The following is a 19,190-nucleotide window of genomic DNA, read 5'->3' as shown; positions in this document are numbered from 1 at the left end:
TATTTAAAGATTTATAGATGTGTGAGAGGTATTGCTACTTAATTAGCATTCCCAACTTGGTCTAATTATCAGTCTGTGCCTCACTTAATGTCCCTTGCTATTTATGCTTGCGCTCAGATCGGAGCTCTCTGTAATGGAATAATGGGGCTTTGCTTATCCTGGCAATGAGCGGTCGTCAAATTGATGCAATATTTGACGACAGTAAGATCTGAAAGCAAGATCGAACAATTTCCATTCTGTTAACCTCACCAAAAAAAGTAGCAAAATATCATGGCTTTGAAGAAGTTTCAAAGCCCAGTGCATCTGACCGGCATGTCATAAAAATGCTGAAGCAAAACACTCAGTTTTCAGCAACAATCCTTTGGAGGATAACAGGCTTGGGGGTTGTTTTTTACTTTGCACTAGTTTTCATGAGAAGCAGAAGCCACTGGGCCCTGAAGTTCGGTTGGTCAGATTTGTAGCACCACACTTGGTAATGATCTCAGACAATACTATGGAATTCGGTTTGCGTGTGACCCTGTCTCCCTCTGCATCTATTTAGGTCTAACTGAGGCAAATGAATTTCCTCTTTGGGGCCTAGAGACGAGGCCCTGGCAACTCTAGTGGGGAGAAGAGTCCTGGGAGAGCCTGTGGGAAATCAGACCTTGACAGACCGGTACCTGAGAAGACCCAGGTGATAGGGTGGAACCAGAAGTCTGGCCAAAATCTGCAAATGGAAGAGGGTTTGGTGTGAAGTCCAGAGGAATTAAGAAATACTTTCATTCTATTGTTAGGCGTAGCATTGTCCCATTTATGGTTCCTATTGATCAGCCTAAACGCAAAGGAATACTGTGCAAGTCAGAGGATTGAGTGTCTTTTAAGGATGGTTGTTAAAGTCAGGTCACAAAGTGAGTGGCCGTGTGCGTACTGTTTAAGGGAGGTATGGAGTGTAAGGCCCGGGAAGGCAGAGGAAGGCTCTGTGCCAACCGCCTGCAGCCTGTACCAGCTTGGCAGAGTGGATTGTGAGAGCCAAGATCTCAAGCATCCCATCCCACTTCGTTAGGAGCACGGGTGCAAAAAAGATCGTTTGTTGTATTTTTTGCAGAGGCTAGGAGTGTTTTTGAGGGTCGCCGAAGACTATCAGCAAACGCCGTCCTTGTTCCTGGGGCTTCCCCGCTCCTCCCGAGCCCGCGGCAGGGAGGCCCCAGCGCCCGTAGGTGGCGCCCCGTGCCCGTGCTTGTGCTCTCGCTGCGCTCTGGGCGCAGCTGGGAAACCCCGCGCGCCTCTCCAGCCCTCAGAGCTGGAACAGGCGTTTTAATAAATATGCGCGAGAGCCAGCGCACGCTGCGAGCCCCGAGGTTCCGAGGAGCAGCGCAGAAACCCCGGCGGAGGCGCCTCCTTAGTCCCCGCCGAATCCTGACATTTCCCGAACCGGAGACTCCGGGACCGCAGCCTTTCAACCACTGAAATCCCACGCCTTTTCCTCTTTGAACCAATTAATTATTATTAATTATTATTAGTATTATTATTAATTTTGAAGTAAAACTGCTTCCTTTCCCCACCCTCCAATTATGAAAGTGGCAACGCTGCTCAGGATTAAGATTTGGAGGGAATTTGGAAAAGAAAAGAAAGACTTGAATATCAGAGGCGTGACCAGTGCTTTTGACGATGCCTAGTTTCTGAGAGAGACCTCTGGTAGGATTGTGCTGTCAGTGCTCCGGTGAGAGCCAGACCAAGCAGCGCAGGCTGCGGCGGGAGGCAGAAGCGGGTGCTGGGCCGGGTGGGGGCCGGGAGGGAGCCGGGCTTCGTCCAGGCGTTAGGCTGTGCGGACTGGAGACCGGGGAGAGGCCAAGACGGTGGGGCTGGGACGGGGAGACGGAGCCGCGCTGCGGGCGCGGGAGCGTTGCAGACCCTGTACGGGAGGCGGTGCGGACCAGGTGCGCTGCGGAGCGGAGCGTCGGGAGGTGAAGCACCGCGCGTACAGGGTGAAGGGTTCGGAGTGGATAGCGGTTCGGTTTGGGGCACTCGGAGTGCGGGTCGTCGTAGGGCGCGGTGCGTGGGGACCCGGGGACGGCTGGTGCGGGAGAGGGGCAGGGCGGGGCGGCGTTGCATTGGCCAGGGGCAGGCAGCGGGGTCGTGCCCGGTGTCTCCTCCCGCTAGCTCTGCCCATCATCTCAGAGCAGAACTTGGCGGACAGCGATCAGTGCTCGCTCGTCATGGATGTGGCAGGTAACCAACCCGGCCCTGTGCTCCGCGGTCCGCGCGTTGATTGCATTAATACGTGTGTTTCAATGGGGACCATCGCTAGTCTTCTTCTGGGCATCGGGAAAAGCCACCGAGAATATCAACATCATTTTATCTGGGGCTGAGGACGGAGGCTACTCATGGAGACACAACTTCGCTCTTCTTAGACTATTGGAGGAGTTGTTTGGAGGCCGCTCGGGGAGAGGTTTCCGGGCTTTCTGTTTCTGGGCTGGGTATGGAAATGACCTGCCTGGTTTAGGGGGAGCAGAGTGGGCTGGAGAAAGTGCAGGCGGCGAGTAAGTTAGCAGAGAGCCGCGGGGCCGCCTCCTAGCCCAGCAAGAGGGAGCCGGGGTCTGGGAACAAAAGCTGCACCATCAGCCCAGCTCCAGGCTCTGGCCGCTGAATCCTCGCCCTGCGCCTGAGGGACCCGAGGGACTCTCCAAGGCGCTCGCTGCTGGCTGCGGGAATCTGAAAGTGGGTGTTTGCTTTGGGGTCTCTCTTCTTTTTCTCGTACTCACCCAAGGGAGCTTCTTGGGGATTTGATCTTTGAGTGGAAAATGGATAAGATCTTCACTTAAGTGGACTGCTTTGTAAAAATCTCCGGGATGGGAAAACAAGAGAGTGGAAGGGAAAGCAGAGGAAGGAAAAAGGTTTCTCGGTGTGGCTTTCAAGACCATGTCACTGAAATGAAGGCGATAGGGCGTTAGTGGCTTTTCTTTTGCCTGAGTCCCGAGATCCCCTCCGCCGTAGGCCGAATGGATGTAGGGTGGCTTTAACGCTGTCTTCCAGGGTCCTCAACCCTGTATTAGTGCTGAGGCCCCACAGAATCGTGGGCCCCTGCCCGGACTTCCAGTCCTCCTCCCCACTCCTCCACCCCCAGTCACCCAGGGTGCGCTGCGGGGGGCGGGGGGGGGGGCAGGGAGCATTCAGGAATGTCCTGTCCAGGGCGCCGGAACCTGGGGTTTCTCGGAACCTGTTGTGCCAATGGGGAGGGGGGTTGGCTGTGCGCTGGACCAAGAGGGTAACCTCCAGTGAGGGGGCCCAGCGCTGCGCAGCGGGCACCTGCTCCCCACTCCACCCCCACGCCCCTCCCCGCACAGCTTCACCTCCCAGTCTAAGGGTTTGGGTTCTTTGCCCTGACAGGTCTGCCGGAGCTTTTCTCCTGAGGACGACCCTGGCCTTAACCATCAGAGCAGTAGACCGAGGCCAGAGGAGGCTACTCCGGGCCCCTTGTGTCACCGGACCACCTGCGCTCCTTCAGCCCCTGCTGGCCGCCGTCCCCTGTGCTGCCCGCCCCAGGCCGGATACCGGCGCCCGGCTGGGGCCTCCTCGGGCCGCCGCTAACCATGCCCCGGCTCCGGGGGGCGCTGCGCCATCCAGCCGGTTACAGCTCCTGCCTGGGGGCGGCGCTGGCCCTGCTTCTGCTGCTGCTCCCCGCCGGCTGCCCAGTGGGCGCTCAGAATGACACGGAGCCCATCGTGCTGGAGGGCAAGTGCCTGGTGGTGTGCGACTCCAGCCCCTCGGGGGACGGTGCGGTCACCTCCTCCCTGGGCATCTCCGTGCGCTCCGGAAGCGCCAAGGTGGCCTTCTCGGCCACTCGGAGCACCAACCACGAGCCGTCGGAGATGAGCAATCGCACCATGACCATCTACTTTGACCAGGTCAGCCAGCAGGTCTGCGCACCGTGCCTCCCTCCCGGGGGAGAACAGGGGGCCTGGGGCGCTCTGGCCTCAGGGCAGGGCTCCAGGCACCTCGGACCGGAGGTCCAGACTCTTCCTCCTCCCTTCCCTCTGCCCTGCCCTGCCCCCCTCCCTTCTCTCTCCTGTTTCTGGGGAGCTCTCCCTGCCATTTCCCCTTCCCACAGGGTGGCCTCTCTGCAGCTGCCAGCTCAGGTGGCACTTGAGTGACCAAGAGTCCCAGAAACGTGGAGAGATCAGAAATGTACTTCCCAAAAGGGCTCTGCCCATTTTCCTTTTCGCCGTGGTGGGGCTGTCATTTGCCTCCGGTGGGCTGCAGTGACCCAGGTGGCCAACACAGAGACTGAGCATTTGTAACTCCCCAGACCCCAGAAAGGGCTCTTAGGAAGTCTCAGCCCACGCTCAGGAAAGATGCACCTATTGCTTATTGTACAAGGGACTGAGGATATTTACCCCCAAGAAAAATACGTAGGCAAGAATGGGGGGGAAATAGCGGGGGTGGTTATATAAATGGAAAAGAGCCCGTGGTTATGTGAGCGCAGTGTGTGGTAAGAACAGTATTCCGCGATGTAATCTACTGATGTGGTATCTACAACCTATCAATAGGTAGTGTGGTTACAGGAATACAGAAAAGGTCGATGGCTTGCACTGTCCTAACCCACTTAACTTCTCCCGTGTGGGTCATCAGCACGCTCCCCCCTTGGCACTCCCTTCTCCGGCCTGCGGCTGCTCAAGGTGTGAGGTCGTGACCTTACTTTGGTGTCAACCCCATCGGTTTCTATTGCTGTTCAGAGACAGATGGGAAACTGACCAGTGCTCTCCAAACTTGAACTCATTGGTCCCTTCCTTTTGACAAAGTGCTTGTCTCAGATGGGGCCCTCTTGGCTGTGAGCACACGGGGCCAAGTGTACACACACACTTGGACTTTCCCTCCAGCTGGCACCCACACCCAAGTGCCGATGACCCTGCACACACACGCCTGCCTCATTTTAGGCCAGGGTGTTCATTTATCTTAGGAGGTGTGTACATACTTCAAATTTGGGGGGATTTGGGATGGTGGTGGGAGGGAGTCCGTCTGTAATCTGTTTTTGTTTACAAGACAAAACTATTTACTTTAATCTTTTTCAAATCAAGGGGATGACAAGCAGGAGGTAGTTGGGAAAATTCACCTTCCAACGTCCTACAATAGTTTCACAGCCTTCGTATGTCCATCGTTTCATCTGGGTGTCAAGGACACAGTGACGCAGGCAGGATAAGCAGTAACAGGACTCGCGTGTTGTGCCCGAGGAGCCTGTGGCGGGGCGGGTTGAAGGGGGTGTCCCCGGTTAGGGGGAAGCAGACTGCTTCTCTGGGCTGGTTGGGGGTTCTGGACTCTGCAGCAGCATCCTGCATGTGCCAGGGCCCTGAATTTAAAATCGAGGTGAACGGTAACGAGTAGGAAGAAGCAACTGCAAGGGCTCAAGTGGAGAACACTTTATTCTCTTTGAAGCATCCTGAGGCCAACTGACATGCAGCCTTGGGGAAGCAGAGAACAAGGTGGCCCACCGTCTTTAACCACAGAGCGTGCGTGTCTGTGTGAGCCCCACAGACTAGGGACCAGGTGGAGCCCCAGCCCCAGCTCCGGGTGCCGGCTGGCTCCCAGTCCTGCTCGCAGCAGAGGTTGGCAGCGCTCCGGGAATTGCATGTTATCCATCTACAGTGAGTGCCCAAGAAACCACCGCAAAATGTGTTCGGATGACATTTATTTTCTGAACGGGTGACAGGCTCTCTCATCTGGGGCTGTGCTGCTGTTGCTGGCTGTTTGTCTTAAAGGCTGAGAATGCCAGGCAGACACTCCAGTGTGTTCACCGAGGTTGTGCCTGCGTGTGGGAGTGGGAGTGGGGACGGGATCCAGGCAGAGTGGCCCAACCCCGTCTTCAGCATCTGAAGGAGAATGGGGCTACCATGGGGGACCCTCCCCCCTTCAGGTTCTGCTCATGATGCCATGCTCCCATCCTCTCTGATTCGAGGAGAACCTTCTGCTGGGTCACGTGACCTCAGGTCCCGTAGCTGGATTGGTCGCTATTCTCGCCTGTGATGGAATTTCTGGAGTTGAGCCAAAGGTGTCCAAGCTGCTGTGGGGCTCATTACATGACATCATGATTCAGCCAAGGAAGCAAACATCACTCAGGGGAGAGAGAGGAGAGCAGGCACAGCCTGTGTTTATGGACTGCAGTCTTTCACTCAGCAGGCATTATTGAGCACCTACTGTATGCTGCCAGGGTGCATGCTGGGGCTGGGGGAACACAGAGACCCAAACTTCACACAGTCCCTCTGTCCTGGAGCAGGGGAGGTTAGGTCCCCGGCTTCAGCGGAAGAGCGTGGTTGCATTTGATTGACCTCTTGCCCCACAGCCCGTTCTGCACCCATTCCCTCTGCCCCATTCATTTTCGTCTCAGCTCCATGTCAATCCCACACACCTCTGAACAGACTGGATTTCTAGTTGGTTTACTGACATCACTGTCTTCCTTTCTCTCTGCCCCGCTCCCCATGAATAAAATGGGCACCCCCTTTTCAAGTCATAAATGAATATCCTGTAAAAAATCTTTGTGCATCACCGTCTGTTAGAATACCTTTGTGATCACTTGATCACTTCCCTATAGGTGTTTTCACTGTGCCACCCCCCCACACCCCCCTGGGCAGGGCACAGAGGACCTGGGGTCGCTCTTGTGCCTGTCTGATCACATGCCGGGGGTCCGGGTGGCGGGGGCTCTCTATGTCGGTGCTGTGTTCCCTCTTCTTTTTCAGGTGTTAGTAAATATTGGCAACCATTTCGATCTCGCCTCCAGTATATTTGTAGCACCGAGAAAAGGGATTTATAGCTTCAGCTTCCACGTGGTAAAAGTGTACAACAGACAGACCATCCAGGTGGGTAGCTCTGGAAGCTTTGAGTTGCTCATCCCCCATTGCTGCTGACCCCCGTCACCCCCTCTGTGAGGCCCTGGGGCTGGCTGGCACCTGGGGCTGGGACCCAGCTGAGACCTCTGGTCAGGCCCCAGGGATGGCCCCCATAGAAAGGGTTGGGGAGGGGAGGGAGAGAAGTGGACAGGTGTGTAAGAACAGGTCGCCCCGCGGGGTCTGCTGAGCTTTACTCTCTGCATTGTAGGTCAGTTTAATGCAGAACGGCTACCCAGTGATCTCAGCGTTCGCAGGAGACCAAGATGTGACCAGAGAAGCAGCCAGCAACGGGGTCCTACTGCTGATGGAGAGAGAGGACAAAGTGCACCTCAAACTGGAGCGGGGCAACCTCATGGGGGGCTGGAAGTACTCCACGTTCTCGGGCTTCTTGGTGTTCCCTCTATAAAGGCAGAGCTGGGGCAGCAGGGGAGTTGCCCTCGGGACCCAGGAACCACCCTCCCTCATCCCCCGGACTTGGCCAAACCAGGACGACTTGTTTCCAAATTCCATCAGACCGTCTCGGTAGAAGAATGATCTCCTTCCAAATCTCCAGTATTTTCTTTGACTGTTGACCATTCCTCGGGAACCTGGCCTCTAATTAGTTTTAGATGACAAGGTCTTCAGGAGAAATGGCATTATTGATCTGAGCAATTTGTACCTGTGATTGTAAAGTCGATCTGGGATTTTACTGTGGGGACCACTGGCGTTTCTTCGTTTGTTTGGACGCCACATCGCTGCCCTGCCCAGCCCTCGGAGCAGGAGTCCTTCAAGTCGCCCCCACGGCCGGCCTGAAATGTGGTCTCCGTGTGTCTGTTCAGCCTTAAGAAAAAGGATGGCATCGCTTTTGTTCTGTGTGTTCCCTGGGGAGGATGGGGGGACTCGGGAGGGGGAGGGGGGCATTGTGAACCTGTCCGGAAGTGCTTTACCTGGAGAAGCGAGTTTTGCACGATGGGACTGCGACTCTTGTTCTGTACTGTCTGTGTGTGTGTGTGTTTTCCTGGAAAAGCTTTACTTCCCTGTCCTCACTCAGCTCGCCCTGCGCACCCCAGCTTTTATCCTTCGTGCTGGGGTGCGGGAGAGAACATGTATGTGGAATCCTGGATGGGATCGAACCAAACCAAACAAAAGATACCTGTATATTCTGTTTTGGATGAGGCCAAACCAAACAAAAGGTACCTGCATATCAAAGTGAAAACCACAAATGGGCAATTGCTCCGCTTCTTTTGAAGAGACCCCTCAGAGGCACCTTAGAACAACCGACCTGGATTTTTTTGTTTTTAATTTACTTTCTGGAATATGGTGAGTACCTGATGTTCCTCGGTGTCCTGGGTCACAGGAGCTGTGTGACCGAGTCTCCTGAGTATGGGCGCCCTGGCCGAGGGACCTGGGTCTTTCCAGCAGCTTGCTTCATTGATTGGGATCCACTCCATGTGAGCACACCTAGCATCAGATGCTTCCAGGATGACGGGCAGGACAGCCACTCTCCCTGGATGCCCTTCTGATTGGCCCAGGAAAGGGGCGTGGCCACTTCCCTAGGAACCTGGCTGGAAGCCTCCCTGCCATCTCAGTGGTTACAGCTGTTGGCCGGAGGCACGCTGGGAGCCGGTTCTCAAATCCTTCCTGTGTTGGCACCTTGTACAACGATATTATTAAAATCTAGCTGAGAGCTGATGGGTACAGGGTCCCTTTGCCAAGAACATGTCACTAATCCCAAAGCCGTCCAAGAAGAGACCTCAAACCGGATGTCCATTTGTCCTTTGTGTATTAATGTAACCAAAATATTGCTGATAAAACTCGTAATTTAAGATTCAGAATAAATGGGTTCGATGTTTGGCTTGCTCTTCTCCCTTCACATCGTCTCCCAGCTCTCAGATTGTGTGTAAGTACCGGTCAAGGGCCAGGGACGAGCGGGAAGTGAACCCCTGCCCTGCCTGACTAGAAAACACACCTCCGCATGCAGGTCTAGACCGGTCTGGGTCCAGATGGGAGATGCACACCTCACACATTTCAACCTGTACACAACATTTTCCAGACAGGACCATTTGGGGTGAGATGTGTGCAAAAAGACAGCATTCAAAATGCTTTCGGGATAAGGCAATCTGCTTTTGATTATATATAATCATTGACGTGGTTCAAGTTCCAATTCAACATCTCAACCAGAGACCAGGGATGAAAGGAAGCTGACATGTGAAGAAGATACAGAGTCAAGTAATGTGCGTGGGGGGTGGAGCAGCACTTGGCCCCGTTTTCCAGACGGACACGCAGTGCGGGTTTCGTAAAGGAAAAACTATGGTTGGACTAAGGGTCTGCATCTCACTGGCCCTCGGAGAAGAGAGTAGCAGGACGCAGAACTAAATTTGAAGTAAGATGCAGTTATGTTTTACGAGGGGGCATGAAGAGACATCCACACGAAGGCATCTGGGGTGTTTGGGTTCTGTGACGGGCAGAGGCACTTCTAAGAGCACCATGACAAATGCTGCTGACGTGAACAGCAGGAGGCCGGCTGGTGTTTTCTCTCGTTTCATCACCTTTAGTTAGTCAGTCCTTGGCGCTCCTTCCCTCAGCCTTCTGTTCGCGTTAAAATCAACAGCCGACCTCATTAGAGGACAACATGGCACTTCAGAGACTGAAAGATATATGAGTACTTCGTATTTTTATTGCTTATAAATATGGTATACATGTTATTTCTTTGTATTTATGACTTTATTACATAAGGCTGTCATTTGGTTATACTGTCTAATAAATAAGTTATTAAATGGACCAATATAAAAATAAATATTTCAGGAGTTTATTTTACGTCAGGTCAAGTGCTTCATTCTGTTTATTTCACTCTGGTTTTTTTTTCCCCCCCTTGAGCCGAATGTGAAGACTGGGTTAGGCAGAAGACAGTGTGTTTCTGCACTTGTAACTCACGCCACGTCTGCCCGGGGCCCCTTGGGCTCAGACTCTTGGAGGGAGATGAAGCTCCTGTGTGCGGTCTCCAAACACACATAGGTCCGAACAAAATGTTGACATAGATTTTCCTTTAACTATAAAAGCAGAGGTGTGTGTAGTGTGGGCAGCCCGACTGGAGCAGCTCCACCCCCTGAGCCTCAGTTTTCCCATCTCTCCAGTGGGGACAGTGACCCCTGCCCAGCTCACAAGGGCCAATGTTGGGGGGGGTCACACTGAGACCCATGACAGGAAACGTCCATGGTTTGGAGGGTGTTTCTGGGAAGTCACCTTTTTTCAATATGTGGTTTGTGAAAACTATTTAAAATGAACCTCTGACAGCACATTTTTACGTGAATTTTCCTGTTCTTGAACAGCGCGGTAACACTGTGGCTCTATATTAAAGTAGAAACTGATTTTTAAGAATGATAAGGTGACCGTATGAAAATCCGTACATTTTCTCATAAACTCAGTTCTTAGTTATGTGACTCGACTATCTCTTGTGGCTCAAGCCCACCTTTCTGTGCCAGTATATAATATCAACATTTTATGTAAAAAATATATTGATAAAACTGCAACATTTTTAACACAGGTAAGTAGCAAATTACCAATGTTTGGGCATTATACTTACAAGCTGGTCTAGTTGAAAAATGTTAATCCAACTGGTTGTAAATGCCTTGGTAAAAATCATATTTTTTTAACTTAAAATATATTCTCATTTAAAACACAACCCTGATGATTCAACTCTAGGTCCTGAGAATCTGTGTTTGCCTTCTGGAATTCCTGGAGGTTTTTAATTTTTATTTTTGCATCGTGATGTTTTTATTATGCATTTGTGTACAATAAAATTACTACGGTTGCTCAGAGCAAAAATTATAAAAGCCAATTGAATATTGTCTTGAAAACCTAGGGCATTCTGTAGAGATTACCAAGCTACTTGTTTGGAAAAAAAAATTAAGCTAAAGCTAGATATCAAGTATCAGCAGAGTTAAAAAGATATGCAAAGCAAACTGAAACCTTAGCTGACTCCTTAATTGTTTTGCAATATTTCCTTGGTATCAAGGGAACTGACATGAATTCACATGTATAATGTTTGCCTGCAAATACATAAATTCATGCTTTTTATCATAGTGACGTAAAATACATGGATCAGCCACATTCGTCTGGACTCTAGAAATAGGTGAGAATAAAATGTGATAAAGCACTTTTGCAAGAAAACCAAAAGCGTGGGTTGCCCCAGGATGCCTCAGACTGATGACTGAGCAAGGAGTGCTCTGTGAATTTATGTTGCGTATAAGTAGGCAATCTTTTAAAAGGAAATAAACGTGGCACAGGGTAATGTGGTTGTGAGTAACTAGTTCGCGTTCACGTCTTCCACCGCATAGACGTATAGAATAATCTAATGCACAGATGAGCATGAAGGAGATGCTCTGGTTCGTTGTATTTAAGACAGTGGCAGTAAATGATGGCTCTCTGATGATGAAAGCCAGAGGCAGGCCACACTGATTCGCTCTGTAGGTTTTTACTGTGGACTCTGTAAAAACGCCCTTAAAAATCTGGAACTGCCTTAACCGCAGAACTACAATGGGTTTTCACCCTTCGCCTTGCTTATGGAGGTGTGTAATTGGGACTCTGTGTCTGAAACTCACACTCTGCTACTAAAATGGGATATTACAAACATACTCTCAATTTTAAGATCAAAGCCTACAAATCCTCACCAGACTCTTAAAATAGATTTTCTTGGCATTTAAAGAGCAAGCACACCAAATATGAGGAAATAAGGTAAAATACAATTTTCATTTTGGCTTTATCATTTTACAGCTTTGGGGCTCGGATTCTCTCTTTTTTAATGCTACTCTGAAGACATTAACTGGTGATGGCTGCATTCACTAAACAAATCTGTTTACATATGTAGCCTAGCCTTTTAAAACATTATTTTTTGCAGCTATATTTCACCGAAAAGAATATCTACTGCCTTTGCAGAGAGAAGGGTACTGTTGGTTCACACTTAGATATTTTAAACATGGATATATTACATAGCTATCAATGATGCAATCGATCAGATCCAGTCCTCTCCCTGCCAATAAAGCAAAAAAAAAAAGAAGTCTCATCAAAATCCTTTACAGGAGAGTCAAGGAACATAAAGTTATTTTTAAAGTCTGTATAATAACATTATACCGAAACATGCATTCTAAGTAAATGAGCACTCTCTATTCCCAAACCCAGTAGGGTGACTTGAAATGTAGGGGCAAAAGCCTTGTGGTTTTACCTCCCACAGATAACAGGAGTTCTGTTTTATCTTCCTAAGTGGATTTTGCTGTGGATTTCCATCACTAGAATCACTTAAGGGTCTGCAGCCTCATCAATCATCACCTTCACCAGCTCACACACACACACTCGCTGGGTGGTGCAAATGAGCTCCCTGACAACCTCATTTGGAAGAGAAATCTTCATTCCCTCTTCCCAATGGCTAGAGCCGGACTCCCCAAGGCTAGAAAGCTGCCTTGCATGGGAGCTACCCCAAAAGGAAGGGCATTACTTGTTAATGAGCCGACCTTGCAGTTTGGGGAGCCAGCCTCCCAGCCTGATTACATCTTCCCTGGTATAATCACTTGTTCTCCAGGAAGGCCCACCCGGCCTGAATTCGCTTCAGGTGGTGAGAAACACGGGTGGAGAATGTTGGTAATGGCATGTGAAAACTCCTGAGTGTTTTGCTTAAGCCTATGGGCCCTTACTTTCTTCATTTTACAATCCTTTTAGCAATCTCTTAGGCGTTCAAAGCCCGGCATACAGAGAATCCTTGGCTTTATGCTATAGATGCAGCTTTGTTGCCATTCTGGGTGCATTGTGGTTATGGAACTGACTTAAGGTACGACCGGTACCCAAATTACAACTAATTAGATGGAGCACTTTGGCAAATTCTCCTTCATACTAAAACCCCTCATGGGGGTCTTAAAGATTCCTACAACTTTAAAATTTATATTTATCTTTGAATTGGTAACACAGTTTTCCTATTTTATAATCATTTAACTTTTAGATCACGAATATGTAGTTTCAGAGGCAGGATTGTCACTGAAAAGCAAATGTATGACTTCAAAATGTGACTCCCGCTTGTTTTCAGGTTCCCAAGCACCATGTCCAGGTGTCATAGCAAAGCCTGTGTTCTGGAGTCGCAAACTGTCAGCGGAAAGAGCAATTATATTACTTATCAAAAATGATCTGTTCTTTGGGATGGGGGTTGAGATATTTTTCTTTTCCTCCCCACAACATGTACGGGTCGCTGCTGAGGGGCCAGGCGGTGTGTGTTTCCTGGGAGCGACAGAGAAGTGCAGACGCCCTCAGTGAGTACCAACAGCTTACACAGACCCCTGGTCAAAACCAGTGCTCAACCCTGCCCTGGAAGATCTGCAAGCCCACTGATGGCGAGGAGGTGGGTGGGCTGGGTGTGGGAGCAACCTTAGAAACTGGAATGCATGTTTACTAAAGAGAATAAGATAACTTACACGTTTTTTCCCTTATGAAGAGGAGGATATGATTTTGGTGTGGGCACTGAATTCTGAACATGGGTCAATCACCCAACTAGAAATGCCCTTCCCAGCAGCAGGCTGACTGCGGTTGGGTGTGTGGCAGGCACAGACAGGAATTTTGGAAAGAACCTGGGACGGGTCAGAGTGGTGTAGAGGCAGATAGGGGCAAATTCCACTGTTTGCACTGTTTTACTGTGTGAAGGTTTAACTGTTCTAGCTAGCCCTCTCAGCAGCTTTATTTCTGCTTGCACTGTGTGGTGCACTGCTTGGGAAGACAGAAGGCATGCCAGAATTAGTCAGATCCTTAAAAGACAGCTACAAAGCAAGATACAAATAAGGCAGGAGGTGAAGTCCATTCTGAAAAGAGCTGCGTGTGGGTGGTGGGGGCATTCCTACCTCTTTGGCATATTTTGCATGATGCTAACTTGATGAGCAAAGTTCCAACTTAAGAAACAAGCATGTTTCCAGTTGTGCTGCCACTGAAAACTGGCCTTGGGCCCAAGGGCGACCATGGCCCAGACCCCTTGGCTTGAGCCCATGAGCTCCGAGCTTCTCATCTCCTTGATTCGGTCTATGCCTCATATTTTATTTCTGGTATTCAATCTTAGGAATCTATTTCACCAGAAGGTAGAAATTACATCTGGTCTTCCTTGCAGACAGAGACTGGGAACTGTTGAGAATATTAAGCCATCTGGTACGATAAATCCAAAAATGTATCAGTGGATAATGCCTGATCTGCTCTTAACCCATTGCCTCAGAATTACCTTGGCACCAAAGAATGTCAAGAGGCTGGGTTCTTAAAGGGATGCCCTGGTTTCACGATCCTTAGCAGGCAAATGGCATCTACGCACCAGACTGAGATAATTAGGGAAGGACTGATTCTCCCCTAAGGCCTATTGCTTTCAATACTTAATTTTTTCTTCTTTTTTGAATGTCTTGAAAATGTACTTTACCAAACACTGAATGCCATGCAATTTTTACTTAGGATTCTTACGAATTCCTGAGGATGTTGATAAAAGAAATTATTTATTGAAGTAAACTGCCCTTTTCATCTTCATGGAGAATTGAAATGAACTTCAATTTATGTTGTTACATTTTCTTCCAGAATTGCAGAAACATTTGTTTCCAAAGAAAACTCCCCAATAGATGGTGCTGCTGCTGTGATTTAAACCACTGAATAATTAGTATGCAAAAAAGCTCTGAGAGAGAGAGGCCTCTGGGAATTCCCTCACCTCAAGTTACAGAAAGGGCAAAATGGGACTTTATCGTCACTAAGTACAGATGGACAGACTTGTATCATCTGAAAAATTCTGGAAGATTTCTTGATGTGTCGAGGTCGAGCAGTTACTTCTCTTCTGCAAACATCTTGCGAACATAACCCCTGAACAAAAGTGAGTGTTGGCAAAGGGTGAGCGGGGTGGCCTTCTGGGTGTCTCCTCCTTGCCTAGTTTCATCCCCCATAATGTTTCAAGGTCTACTGGCTTTAGTTAAAGCCAGTAACAGGAAGGTTTTATTTCTATAATGAAAAATGGGGTCCTTCCTTTCTATTTATGGGGGAAATGGCAGATGCTGAGTCCTACTGTCAGGTGTCGTTAATGAGTAACGGTACCGTATCAGTGCTTAACTCGGGCCAGGTGCTGTGCTGAGCGCCCTACAGTTAATTGTCTTTCCACTTAATCATTCCCACGATACTACAGAGTAGATCGGTCATTCTGGCCATGGGACAGAGGGTGAGAACACGGTTTAAAGCGATTAGATAGTGGGGTACAGGTCTCATAGCCTGTGGGTTGCAGAGATAGGGTTCCAGTTTTGGACTTTCCAACGTCAGAGCCCGTTCTCTACACTATGGCTTTACAGTGCATCTCAGAGCGAGAGCCGAAGTGTGAAAGTCGCTTTTCTTAAGTAAGAAACCTATATATATTGTGATTAGTCATAAGTGTTTGTACCACAGTTATTTCCTTAGAAAGCATTGTTTAAAAAAATGGACAATTTAGCTCTGTATTCTGTGAACATAAAAAAACCTGGTTTATTGTAATATAAGAGAACTATCACAACAGCTGTTACACGTTTACTGACCCTGTAACAGCACAAACACCAAAGCTTGGGCTCTCTCTCTGTTTAGTTACCATTCTGGTGCAGAAAATGATCATGGGAATATTTTTCCCCTTTGTTTCTCTTGCCAGAACTCTTTGCAAAGATGAGCTCAACATACTCAAATACATAAACACAAATAGCTCATTTTCCCAACAATAATGTATATTTTATAAAGGACACAGGTCACTGTCTCTTTAGAATTGTACAGTAAGCCCCAAGAAGTCAAATGCGAGAAGTAAATAAGCCAAATAAGCTTTTCTCGGGCTGCAAAACTATCTTAGAACCTGGGGTCAGGGTGACCTTTTGCCTAGAAGGCATAATTAGCAAAATTAAAACTAATTAAAATTAAAGGAAAAATATTACAGATGATATGTGCCCTTCCGTTGGATTAAAATGTTTACCAAACTCTAATCAGAGGAAAATATATCTTTTGAAGTTAGATAATATATTACCTCCCCGAGATGAAACGCTCAGGAGAATCAGGTACCATCACACTGTCTCACCAAGCGCCAGAGCATTAATAAGCGTCATTCCATTTCAGGAAGGGGCGTAACCAAGTCTGGGGTGAGTCAACATGAACTTAGCCGATAAGCAATGGAAGGATGGGATAAGAAGGAAGGATTGATGGATGAGTTGGTGTCAGCGGCTTCCCATCCAATGAAGAGAATTGCTGTGCATTTTTAGGAGTAGACAGGAAATTCTAACCTCTTCTTCTGAGCCTGGCTGGCATGGATCTGAGCAGGAAAAGGAAAGTGATTCAGAGGTTTCATGAAAAGGAAAGTCAGAGAGAAGGTGCGCCAAGCGGCTCCTGGAGGGAAGGAAGGGGAAGCGGTCTGCAGACACTGTCCAGAGAAAGAATAAAGAGAAGCGCGTGCAACTATTCGGTGAGTGTGAGGTGGCGTCAGTGTCTCACCCAGAATGATAATGAGATGAGATAAAAATAACCAGGTGTGAGAGAGAGTTCTGCTACTGCTTGGCCAGGGACAAGGCGAGGAACTTTTAAATTACTGAGTGTTGGTGACTGTCTGACTCAGAGGTGTATTAATGCCATGCTTTTGGGTGTTCTTTGTATCACTATTGTGTCATTCTGGAGAAGTCCTCACATTCCAGGTGTGGCATCAAGGACCACTCTCATTTCGAGGAACAGGGCGCATTATACAAATGAGCCTAAAGGGCTCTAGCTCCCTGTGCTGGCTTCTGGCTTTCTGTAACTTCTCAGGAGGCTGACACCCACTGGCTCCAAGGTCACATCTTTACACATTTAACTATTTTGAACTGGTCCAGACCTGCAGATGGTCAGCCAGTGAGTGCCTTCCTGCCCTGCCTGGCCTGTACACCTACACCCAGCATCTGCTCACCATCAATGACATAATCTTGGGGTTATGGGGCCCCAGAGGCTGCTGTCTGTCCCTCAGAGCTCACTGGCCAGACACTCCCCACGTGCTGGTCTCTGATCTCTCTCTTCCAGACAGTCCCTCGCGCCCCCCCCACTAGGATGGTGGCCCCCCTTGCAGTAAGCCTCTCTTCACAGTCACATGCTGCGAGGGGTGACCCCTCTCATGTCCCCTAATCAAGTTCCCCCCGGTCCCTGCCAGCTCTTGTGTGCCATTGCCTCTCTTTGTCACAGCTGATCCCTTGATCCACCGAAGGGACTAACGCGGGCAGGGTGGCTCCTTGTACTTCCTGGGTTTGGCCAAGTGGCTGCCAAGCACTCCAGTCAGGACAGACAGCCACATTTTTTCCCCTTGAATGTAATGAGAAAAGTTTCTTGCAGCAACTGGTAGACTAAGACCACCAAATGTTTCCCCTCCAGACCGTGGATGAACGTGCACCCCCCCTGTTGTTGTAACTATTGTGGGTCACTGGGTGCTGGTGGGGGACAGTGTGCAGAAAACTCCGGCCAGGGCGACAGAAGCGCAGGGCAGTGCCTGGTTCTGTCTCCCTCCATCGGAATGAGTCATCATTTTCTCTAGCAGCATCTAAGCCATTTACCTAACAGTAACCTCTGTGGGTAAAAAAAGAAAAAAGGGTGGAGATGCGCACAAAGCATGTCCATAGGCTCCAAAGACATTTGCTGACAGTCCCACCTCTCATCTGGGGCCCTGTACTTTGTTTGGGGGTTGATGGTTAGCCCTATCGTGTCAAAAAGCAAATCCTTGCCAGTACTTACCCTGTTAATAATGCCAATTAGCAGAACACACAGAGTTGATGTCTGTTAAAGGGCAAACATGCAGGTTTGTGGGCAATTAGGAGGTTGGGAGAACGACCACGTGACGTGTGTATGCATTAGATGACTTCTCATTGAACTTGGCTTTGGGCAGGACCTGAATGCCTGGGCTGTTTTCTCCATCCTACCCAGCAGCTGAGGATAATTTTAGCAAGTGATGATTCTAAAATACCTCCTCCCTTATCTTACTTATCTTGCTGTGTAAGAAAACTGCCCTGATTTTCTCAAATGTGTTCGACACTTAGGTAGGTAAGGCTCTGCGGCACAAGGTGCGGATGACTCACCTAATTAGATGACACGTCATCGGGGCCCTGGGCCGTGTTTTTCTGTCAAGAAACCTTCCTTTGTCTGTGCCTGGCTTTCCTTTTTTCCTAGATTTGCAAGATACCCGAGCAGACACTACGCTAACAGCAAAAGCTGCAGTTTATTACGTGAGTGATTTGCCTGACACTCTGCTCAATCCTCCTGTATCATCGCTAATGACAGGCAGCACTTGATGGAAGAAAATACGCTTTTGCGTGTTAAGAGTCTGAAATTGGTAAGCACTATGGACGAAACATATGACATCACAGTATGCACCTGGGAGGTCACTGATCTCGGTGACCTATCACAGACAAATTGTGTTATTACAGAGCACATAAAGAAATGTGGGAACCCCCAAAACACAGGTTACCTACATAAGAGCGGATACCCAAATTATCATAGCACGCCCCCCAAATCTGTTCTCCTTTATATGGACGGCACAGGAAAACGTGTTATTTAACCTGTACACCATCCATATTTTTCTTCTTTCTCTAAAAAATTCAAGATTTGCTATGAACAAATAAAGAAAAAGGAAGTCATTATTTCACTTAATAGTTACTTACTTAGTGATTTGATGATAGTATATTAAAAATGTTTTCTAACATTAAAAAAAATCTGTGCACCGACTTTTCAGGGTAAAAGTTGATCATCTCTCTGATTTGGCCGTTTGCTTTTGCTGCTTCTCCTTGATGTACTTTCTCACTCTTTTATTCCTTCTAGTGTAACTGGATCCATTAAGTGGCGCTGGCTAATACCAGCGGTACTGTGGGCAAGTCGAGGGCCCTGGTCTGCTCAGCGCCCCTCCCAGATGCTAGAAGGATCACACCTGTAGCCCTTTCCATAGTTAGTTCCTCTGACCCTAAAACCGAAAGGAAAGGAAAACTTCTCTCTTCTCCTGGATAACCTAAATGGTTACAGCCCGGGCCAGGAACCAGGACAGGTGAGACCAGAGCATTTTCCCCCTCAGTATCCATGGTGACGATGGACACCTAGAACTTCGGGAACAGCGCGCGGGGGTCCAAAGAGGAGAATGTTGCTGATGGAGGGCCTGGGCGAAGCCGCAGGCTGCGGCGCCAATTCAGAAAGTGGAGCAAAGCCCTGGGGCTGCCCTTCAGGGAAAGGCTGGCAGAACAGGCAGGGAGAGGCTCCTGGGAAGATTCTAGACACCTGGAGGCTGCCTGCCCCCAAAATGTGGAACTCTTCAGTATGTTCAGGTGGCTGCAGCCTAGGACTTGGGCAGATGTCGGATGG

At 49.1% G+C, this 19,190-nt stretch overlaps 1 protein-coding gene across 1 annotated transcript; it reads left to right on the top strand.

Annotated features, from left to right (window-relative positions):
• The first annotated feature begins 2,186 nt into the window (after positions 1 to 2,186).
• Positions 2,187 to 7,693, top strand: CBLN2 (cerebellin 2 precursor). The gene is given in 5 exon segments (XM_053664329.1): positions 2,187 to 2,208; positions 3,367 to 3,492; positions 3,495 to 3,884; positions 6,708 to 6,827; positions 7,066 to 7,693. Coding segments are annotated over 5 exon segments (843 nt in total). The 5' UTR covers positions 2,187 to 2,199; the 3' UTR covers positions 7,264 to 7,693.
• Positions 7,694 to 19,190: the final 11,497 nt, after the last annotated feature.

Source organism: Artibeus jamaicensis, unplaced genomic scaffold, assembly GCF_021234435.1.
Source record: "Artibeus jamaicensis isolate MK-2021 breed Jamaican fruit bat unplaced genomic scaffold, CSHL_Jam_final contig_354, whole genome shotgun sequence".
In the NCBI taxonomy this organism is placed as follows: domain Eukaryota; kingdom Metazoa; phylum Chordata; class Mammalia; order Chiroptera; family Phyllostomidae; genus Artibeus; species Artibeus jamaicensis.
The sequence above is the reverse complement of the archived record's forward strand: the minus strand, read 5'-3'. Positions and strand labels throughout refer to the sequence as shown.